The following is a 9,960-nucleotide window of genomic DNA, read 5'->3' as shown; positions in this document are numbered from 1 at the left end:
GGAACTTGGGACGTGACAGCCCCCCAGCGTCAGCCACAGCTAGGGTCGCGGACGGGTCAGCAGTGGCCATGGATCCCTCGTTCTGCTCGAGAGTAAACTCGTCGTCGCCCCTAGTTGGGGCGCTGGCATTGGTGTAGCATGCGTTTGGCCGCAGTTATCGTGCGGACTTTTGCACAGACGTCGCCATGGAGCCAACCTCTTGGGCAGCCAGCCTGGCGATCTTCTTCTCTAGTGGCATCTTACCATTTGGTCATGGGTTCATCCCCATAGACGACGCCAATTGTTGATGGAAGAAAGAGTCTTCTACGAAATAGGGTGCGATGAGAGCCATGCCATCAGAGCGGCTCGAGCTTGGAGGAGAAGTTGATAGGAAGATAATGCTTAAAGTGATCCCAAAAAATCCCCTCGCACTGTGCGGCCACAACCAATATTTATATTGCCTTCCATAGTGTAAGTCTATAAGCATACCTAACCGTGATGGTAAGTGGCCACAGTGCTTGGCGGTCTATTAGCTACAACGACGATCCCATCCAGTCTGAAGGGTCGGCCTTCAACTACTCCTGGCATTTAATGCCGATCACTTCACGATAGGTAGTTGGTGGTCGGTGGGGTCCGCTTCCCACTGGTCCTTCGAAGGGCTGTTGCTCCCCCAAGGCTTCGGATGTGAGCGATCTACAGAGGTCTGCCTCCTCCGAAGGCTTGGGTCTCCATAATGACTCGGCGTCCAGGGTCTCCGAATGCTATAATGTCTGATGGTCAGGTCCATAAAGATCTCCTAGATTCTTGCTTGGGGGGAGGGGGGGAGGCTAGGAGCTCGGAGCCTCTGGAAGTATTCAGATTTAGACTGACGGAGTCAATGGTGTCAGAGGCTTTGATGAAGAACTCCAATAATAATATAACAAACTATTCAGACTTAGAAGGTACAAAAAATATTTTTGTCTCTATGCAACCTGTGCGCAAGGTAAGAGACTTTAGATACACAATGGTACTTTAGATATACAATGGTGCATTGCAGGAATTCGTTAGCAGTGCACCTAGTCGCAAATACGCCGATTTTGAAATTCTGGGATCTTTGTTTTCTGACCGAGAAATTCTGGGATCTCAATATGCACAAGATACCACGAGTGGCCCTCTCAAGGGCCAGAGCATCAGTGGGTCACGTCGGATGCATGGGGCAGTGAGAAACGGCGTGGCCGGAGTGTTTCCCCACGAGTCCATGTCGTCGCGGTGCTTTCTCATGGGCCGGTTCGGTAGAATTCAGTCAGTGACGGCGCTTAGCTTCTGGGGGACGCCTTCCTGCCGTTGAGCCACGGGGGAAATCTAATTGTTCTGAAGACCCTTATGCAAACACCAAATTTGTACTGAAATGGTCCTTTATGGTACTACCACTGGTGATTAACCCCCAGAAAGCAGAGCACAATAGTATTACTAGTTTAGATGCAAACAGTTACATAGAAAAGGAAGGGGACGATGCTTACTTTTCGGCGATTGGTGATAAGTTTCATCGGCAGAAAGCAGCTGCAGGAGACATCAAATCCTTCTCTTCAATTTCTTTTCTCCTACTTAACGGAGGAACGTGTCTACGGCGTGCGTCCAGCTGACGACTTGACTGAGGAATCTCTGCGCGGATTTCTTCCGGGGGCACAGCGCACTGTTCTTGTCAGTGACTGCCTCTAGCCTTTTCCGGACTCCGGTGGGACCGTGCTACGGGTTGCTCGTATCGGTGCCAGCGGTGATCTTGCGAGGGGCGCGTGTACGACGACGCAGCATGGAATGTGTAAATACGGACGCTTTTTTAAGGTTAGACGTAGAAGATTTTTACGGTACACCTAAATGAGTGTATGCCGTTCATTTCCTTCATTCGGTGGTTTAGATTGATCTAATGATACTCTATCGTCCATCAGTATCATGTGTATCATTAAAGAGTATCATGGGTATCATAAGGGTAGGATTGGAAAAAAAAACTATGATAAATTTGTAAATTATATGTTTAATTAGGGAAGATTAAAATGTTAGTTTATTCCTCAGATAAGCTTTCACTTGTTCTGTTCATTTCATTTATTAGGGTTTCCACCCTCCGTCGATTGGTATGGGTGACGAAGGTCTGAAGTCCGGTCAGTCAATGACGTAATTACCCCTAAGGGTACCAAGATAATTACAATAATACATACTAAAATGAACGGTTGGATCACAACAATGATACTCTCCACCATTTAGTATCATGGTGTACTGTAAAGGTTCTGTAGACGTAACGGACAACATACTGTTGCTATCGCTCCTGTACATGTATGTACTGGTCCTGTAGAGTATCTCTTTGAGATCTCATTTATTTGGCTGTCGCAGCAGTACAATTGGCATCGATCGTCCATGCACAGCAGGAGAAGGTAATCAAGGCGTGGTGTTAAACATGGTAACTGTGTAAGAAGGGCTCATAATTCAGCCGGATTAATCCGGTGGGATCCGAGGTGAAAACGCATCAAAGCGGGGAGATGGATTTGACAGCCTGGCATGCATTGCACGACCAGGTCGGGTCTCACTCGTGACCCATTCCAACACACACTGGAGTTATTTTTTGTTGGACACACTGGAGCTAACTCCACACGCGTACTGACGCCGTTTCTCTCCCTCCCTCTCCGGCTCTCCCTCCCTTTCTTTCTTGGCATCGCTGCATCAAACATTTTTGTGTATGATGAAAGCTTGAAAGCCGTGTCGATCGTTACTAGCTCCTCGTACAACTGATGTGACTGACAACCCTGAAAATTCTCCGGTGCTGGTCTCACGCACGGCGTACGCCTCCGGGAAACAAATATCGGCAGGATCACGGATTCAGCGCATCAACGTACGTGACATCGGGCGCTGGGGTCACATTAACTCGCGGACGTCGCGCTCCAACAGCCTGATCCGATTGCCGCATGTATACCACCTCGAAACACGCTCGATCCCAGAATACAGTGCCAGGTTCAGGTTCAAGCGGTGAGCACCCTGGCCACGGAGCCATCATCAAACTGTGCACTTGACAGGGGCCAGGCATGCACTCGATCAGGCCGCGGAGGATGAAGCTTTATTGGAGGAGACGCAGTACCCCCACTTGGCCGGGCGCGGGGGGTGGGCGGTGCAAGAGGGCAAGGGCGAGGCCGCGAGCGATCGAGTGGCCCGGGCGGAAACTCTACCGACGTCGAGCTGGGACGCGCACAGCCAGATGTGTCGTCCAAGCTGCCTTCGAACAGTCAACGTCGCGTACTGTCCGAGCATTCAAGGAGTGAAACGAAAGAAAACCAACTCGTGCGGTGTGCTACGACAGGCCCAGCCGGTGAAACGTATTGCGTTGCGTTTGCGTGCTCCTCGGACTGGACTGCGAGGCAGGAGCAAAAGAGTGTGGTATTTTCCAGACGACCAAACTGTCTTCGCAGCCGTAGCAATAATTGAACCTTTCTAGGTTTTCGTTGCCACATGTACGTACGTACGTACTACTTCGGCTGAATTGGAACCGGTTCTGGACGAGAAAGCCGCGGTGATCGGCGCGTAGGAAGATTCAGGGTTGGCGAGAGGCTTCGACGAGTCCAGTACTCCAGTGCGATTCATCTCGCCTAGAAGCAGGAATCAGTCCACTGATAGTGAAGGGGAGATTCTTCCTCCGACGGCTTCAATATTCCCTCCGCCTACGGCGTCTACCGGTAAATTGTACGAGGGGCTCGAATACTTATTTCTGGACGGCGGGGGCTCTGGAAAGAGTCACATGCAGCTTACGCGCGTGCTCTCCACACATCATCTTGAACTCTCATCACAAACCGTCCTGTCCTTTCTCCCTCTCTCTCTCAATTTTTCTCCACACATTTTTCACCCTCTGAAGGCTAGAAAGTATACTGCACTGTGTTTTTACATTCTGAACATTATCCAGGAGGAATAAAGAAGGATCTATGGTGGTTGGAATACTTAACCACGTTAGTACTGTTAGTACTAGTTTGGTGCAAGCGATATGGCACGGATGATGGCATAAATGAGAGTAGATCGGCATTCAGGTAAAGGTCCTTTTGTTTCATTCTGTTGGTTCTATTTTTGTTGTTACCAGAAGCTACGAGTCAAAACAAACAAATTTTTAGAGAAGTAGTTTCTAGAAATAAAAATTTGCTTCTAAGAAAAATAAACTAAATTTAAAAAGCTCGCTGAAAATTACTTTTCTGACAAGCTATATTCTGAGAAGAAAAAAAATTATTATAAAAACCAACAAACTATTTTCAAAATTAACTTTTCAGATAAACTAAAAACACAACTTTTCAGGAAAAAAAAAAACAAGGTCCTAAATACCACCAGTAGTAGCACGAAAAGTTTGCTGAAGAATTTGTGTCGTAAACTTTAACAGCCTTCTTCCCGCATCTCTGAAACGAACCCAATAAAGATCTTCCTGCAGATAGGGCAGTACCATGGGCTCCTTCAGTCCTTCTTTCCGCACTTTTTATTCTGCCGAATCGTACCCATCATCCTGTTCTTTTTTTTTTCTTCTCCCGCCAACTATTACAAGAGGAAGGGCTGAACGAGCCAGGAGCCAGGAGCCTGCCAAGATTCTGTTCGAGATGTTTTGAGACGGTATTCAATTGGAGTTGTGTTTTGGTTTCCATGAAGTGACTTGCCAATGATGGAGAAACAAAGGACTGGCCTAACTTATATTTATTTGTATGACAAGCTGTGGAAGTTTTGGCAAAAAATAGCTCATCCTTTTGAAAAGAAATCTCACTTTTATGATTCGGGAAACTCACCACCGAGTTATGTGTCTTATTCCAGTACGTTACCTGATGAATCTTTCCGAAACCCCAGCGAAGAAATTTCTTTTTGGGTGCAGGTTACACTCGTTCGGCTGGAGTGGTTAGGCCCAAAGCTGAACCGGCCGTCCAAAATATATAGTATTGCTATTCTCCGGACAATTATTCAGTTTGTCTAGCAAATGAAGCATCCCTTTCCACTCTCATATCCTCTTGAAAAGGAATAATAAATGGATAATTCCTGATTGCTCTATCGTGTTGATAATAATAGCTCGGCTGTTTCATTTTCTAACGCAAGTGGTTTACATCCGAGGAAATGTTGTGTGTTTTTGTTTTTGTTCGCTCGCTGTACATAACTGAACGTTGTACTAGATGAAATGTTCAGGTCAGCCATAGCGCATCCCTACCGTGGTTCGCTCGAAAAACAATAAAAGAGCTAAGCTCGTGAACATTGGATTGTGATCTGATTGTCCAGATGGCTTTCAGTATTTTCTTTTAAAAAGGTCGAAATTGGCTCTGTGTTGTCAACGATTTTTTCTAGCCCATAAGCATGGTTTGTCCCGATCCGGACCTCGATACAGTCACTAGGAACGCCTCGTCACGGTCTCGTGCGTGCACAACTTGGTCCTGCACAACATCCACCCAGATACACCGAACCGGATCGACCTGCAATAACATATAGGCGAGTCTATGTAATCTACATTCAAAGCACCAAATGGGTAAGGCATGTAGGTATGTTTAATCGCTTTCAGTTGTTTCTATCCTCACGAAATGCTTCCCTTTGTCACTGTCCTCATGAACTGGTGCCGACTCTTCTCAATTGGAATGAATAGCAGTCTGGATCCAGCAGGGAGGGAACAGAACAGGCTCCACAGCTTTTTAAGGGTCAGTGCAAGTACAGATGCAGAATTAACAAAGCTGGAAGCTTTATTGACTTGTAACCAGGAATGGGGTCCTAACTTGTGAGTTTGGACAATTGGAAGCGCCTTATAGCCCACTCAGGCATCTTGTTTACTGATTGGGGCTACTCAGAGTTTCACTATTCTGTCTGCATTATTGGCATCCCTTACATTAGCAAGAACAGAAAACAGATTTTCAAACAGCAAAATGAATAACAGAACAAAAGCTTTGTTCTGTTTGGGCACCACAGTATGCTGATAAGCCAGAAAGATAAGTATCTACGATGTACTCAAAGTACATTTTAGCAGTTCCAACAAGCCTTTCTCCACAATCGGCATGTCAGATAGGACCTGTACACCTTCCTGCTATGCCACCGATTCACGACGCCATATCCCAATCACAGGATTTAGTTCTATGATGAATAGTAAGCTCAATGACGACAGGTTCCACCAAAATGAGCAATGGTTAGCTGCCAGTATCTTGCAGACGGTCCAAGGCTACACAAGTGAAGGATACCACTTGGCCTGCTGACAAACACGATTCTTGTACTCCGCCTTATTCTGCAAATGACAGTAAATGCCACAAAAGAACACGATATGGGAATGATCACATCAGAATTAAGAAAATCTCCCAACACCTCAGTTTCTACAGGAAGTTCAAGTATATTAAGAACTTTTTAAAGAGTTGATAACAGATATCCTGTGCGTAGGAGGCTGGATTTGGGTACTCAAACAGGTCCTGGATGCCTATAAGAATCTGCCTCACTGTGATTGAAGGTTTCCATGCCTGAAAGAAACTGAAAAAATCATGAAGCCCAACTGATCCTATTTGCAGGGTGTAGGACTGCAGATATGCAAAAAAGAAAGTATCCACTCAGTTAAATCTTACATCGCTAAGGATTAATAGGCACACTGCCCCAGCAGGGTAGATATTGAAGTGGAAGAATCCTGCTGGAAAGTTGCAGATGGGAGGGCTACTTGGGTAATCTTCACTAAAATGGAGAGTAAGGGGGACATATCCACCCTCCCAGTCAGTGTGCAAAAGATAAGTTAAACACACAATTTTATTTATATGCCATGATTGGGATGAGGGTTATCAAGAATGAGTGGAAGTGACAACTTGTTGTATGAGGGTAAAACATGACAACAGTACGCAACCATTAAAAAGTGGTATCAAACAAAATGGATCTGCAAGGGCATGGCAAAACTATTGTATTGTGAACAGTTAAGTGTACATCATTAACGGTGCAGTAGAATAACTAATTTGTAGCTTACAAAATTTCCATCGAATTTCTTATTGCTTGATCTTTTTTTTAACGAAAAGAGCACATCTTTTGAAAAGAGAAATTTCAGAGTTCATTAAAAAAAATGGTGATCAGTTTCAAAAGTTAAGGAAATTTTTTCCAAAGTACCTCATTTGGTTCCAAAGGGCAAGAACATTCTGCAAGTATGGTGTTTCAGATTTTCAGTCGATCCAGTCATGCTTCTGTCACATAAGGGGTCCCCATTACCACCAGATTAGCTCGTTTCAAAACGTAAGGCCTGTTGATTTTCAGTTGATCTAGTCATGCTTCTGTCGCATAATGGGACCCCATTACCAACAGATTAGCTCATTTCAAATGGTAAGGCTTGTTTATGTTTAGAACTCAATTAAAATACTATGCCGACCAAATAGTGCCTGGATGAACTATGCAATTCCACGCTGGCAGCCTGGTACATAGACAACAAATGTACTGCTTACCTGACCTACGTAAATATATTCAAAGACCTATATGGTAATCAATTTCTTAAAAAATAAATGGGGTCTTTGACTAATTTTAAATTGTTAAAATGTATCCTATATGCCGATTAATTTCTAAAAAAATACATGAATCACTGTATGACTTGCTAATCCACTGTTCTAGACAAAGTTTCTTTGAATCAAAGTTACAGAAGTCTGTTATCATATGAAAGCTGAAGACTAATGAAGTTTTAAGTTACTCAAGTCAAAAGGCTAGGAATTCTAATAACATGTCACATTATAATACATCATTTGTTTCTGTTTGGGAACAATAGCCTGAAATAGTTCGTTTTCAATCAACACATATCAAATCAGATATGAAGTGGGCCACGAGGGATTGCTAGTTGTAGCGTCATAGAAAGTTTATATTGTAACACCAGAGTACAGTGGCACAAACAATACATTTCGCTCCAAATCACGCGAGATGAACAAGGTACTGCAGACTCTTATACACAGAAATACCCAAATTTAGTTGTACTAGAACTATATGATAGGACTATGGGTTTGCAACGTTCATTATATGCCTTTGCGCCTTTAACAATATTAAATTTTCCACATGCAGTAGTTGCAAGCGTTTTGCAAATTTGCATTCGGTCCAGAAGCAAGAGTACTGGGTCAAGTGCTGAAAAAAATCCTAGCAACTAGTGGGAAAACTCCTATTTCGTGCTTTGGCTTCACAAATCATGAATAGATTTGACATCTTAGCGAGTACACAAGCATGCTCCCTGAGATTACCAGGCACAGTAGCCGCATAAAGAACAGATTTGGGGGCGGGGGGATGAGTCATTTTTTTTGCTTACGCCTTCCTTGCCGGGGATGACGCAGTTCCAGACCATGAGGTTGACGGACCCATCCGGCAGCGTCTCCGGCTTGGCCACGAATCCCTGAAACGAAGCAGGCAAGCAAGCACCAAAATGCCGCAATTTTAAAACCGGAAGGAACTACTATAATAGGACGCAAGCCGAAGTGGCGCGCACATGGGGGTGGCTCTTGCGCCACGACTTGCGCTCCTCGGCGAGGCGGCCGCGGGCGATGCCTCCTCCGGACGCCATTCGACCGGACCCTAGCGCGCTGTGACTGTCGCCTTCTTTAGTTTGGGGAGGGAGGGATCGCGTCGCGTGGATGGTGGCGGGTTTAGCCGCTAGCAGTAGGTCTAGCGATAACCTTTCCCCTGTTGGCGTGGGCTCGTTTGTTGTCCACTCGTACTCGCTTACCAGCCCATGACGAATAAATACACGGCCTAGTTGTTCTGTTATTTCTATTTTTCAATATTTAAAAAAAATACATTGTCATTTTTAAATATTAAATATGTAGCCTACCGTCCCGGATGAGCGATAATGGTAAATTTAGTTGGCACGGGGTCCATATTAACGTGTCACCTGATCAACAAACGACATATTTATTATCGTTCATTGAAAGAGTGACATATTTGCTAATCTATTGAAAAAGATGTCACCAGCTTTATCAAGTATGCGTATGGTGCATGCATGTAAGTATGCAAAAGTCCAAAAACTTTTTCAGCAGCTTTTCAGTATGCATGCAACAACAAAAGTCCATTTTTAGTATGAAAAGGGTGTCATCCGTTGAACGAGCGATATATTTTTCAGTGGACCTAATAAATATGTCGTCCCTTCCAACGGGTGTCACATATTGGTCAAGCAGCAAGTTGACGTAGATGTCACTTCAGCTAAGGTACTTAATTTTTTACCATCATTAATCCAACGGTCACACCTTTTGAGATCCATGGTAAAACATAGTCAATGTAACGTCCATATCAATATGTCATCTAACTAACAAATGATATTTTTATTGGATCCACTGAAAAAGGTGTCGCTCGACGGGCGACACCTTTTTGCACTGCAAGCATGCTCAAAAGTCCAAAAACTGCATGCACCGTGAGCTCAAAAGTCCAAAAGCGAAGTGTCACACGAGCTCAAAAGTCCAAAACGTATGCAAGTATGCACACTATTTTTAGTATGAAAAAGGTATCATTGTTTAATGGACGACACCTTTTTCAGTTGTCTTAGTAAAGTTGTCACCTATTGGATTAGCGATATGCGCATCCAACAGGTGACGATAGTTTAGATGTACAATATATTAAAATGATAGTGTATTTTGTAAATATTGAAAAATAAAAATAAAAAATTGCCCTGGGAGAGGAGGGACATAGTTAGAAATGTGGGCTTTCTTCTGAAAATATCAAATATAATAAGGGCATGGAAAACACGTTAGCTAAGGTATTTAATTTTTGACTCGTTGCATCTTGTGCCCTATAAGGTGTCACTTACTGGATAGGCGACAATAAGATATTATCTATCCAACGGACGATGGTAACATAGATATGCAGTATATTAAAATGGTAATGTATTTTATAAATATTGAAAAATAAAATACATAAATACAAGATTTTGCCTAGGAGACCAGGGACAGAGTTAGGAACGTGGGCTTTCTTCTGAAAAATAGCAAAATAATAAGGGCGTGTTTAGTTACTTGAATTCGCTCCAGTTTGGCTCGATGAATGCAT

The 9,960-nt window shown here is 44.0% G+C and overlaps 1 protein-coding gene across 12 annotated transcripts; it reads right to left on the bottom strand.

The window, feature by feature from the left end:
• Positions 1-5,666: 5,666 nt before the first annotated feature.
• LOC133889211 (SUMO-conjugating enzyme SCE1-like) lies at positions 5,667-8,625 on the bottom strand. Of its 12 annotated transcripts, none has more exons than XR_009903873.1 (4): positions 8,414-8,625; positions 7,069-8,320; positions 6,546-6,648; positions 5,667-6,453 (listed from the first exon to the last, which is right to left on the bottom strand). XR_009903873.1 is itself a non-coding variant. In XM_062329700.1 (3 exons), exons 1-3 carry the CDS (start codon positions 8,486-8,488, stop codon positions 6,385-6,387), a joined length of 228 nt encoding a protein of 75 aa, XP_062185684.1. In that variant the 5' UTR covers positions 8,489-8,625; the 3' UTR covers positions 5,667-6,384. The 12 variants fall into 12 exon arrangements, 2 of the variants coding, with proteins under 2 accessions (XP_062185684.1, XP_062185683.1); XR_009903876.1 differs by having other exon boundaries at positions 5,667-6,443; XR_009903875.1 differs by having other exon boundaries at positions 6,546-6,643.
• Between the last annotated feature and the right edge of the window lie 1,335 nt (positions 8,626-9,960).

The sequence above is a fragment of the Phragmites australis genome, chromosome 13 (genome assembly GCF_958298935.1).
Source record: "Phragmites australis chromosome 13, lpPhrAust1.1, whole genome shotgun sequence".
NCBI lineage: Eukaryota > Viridiplantae > Streptophyta > Magnoliopsida > Poales > Poaceae > Phragmites > Phragmites australis.
The sequence above is the reverse complement of the archived record's forward strand: the minus strand, read 5'-3'. Positions and strand labels throughout refer to the sequence as shown.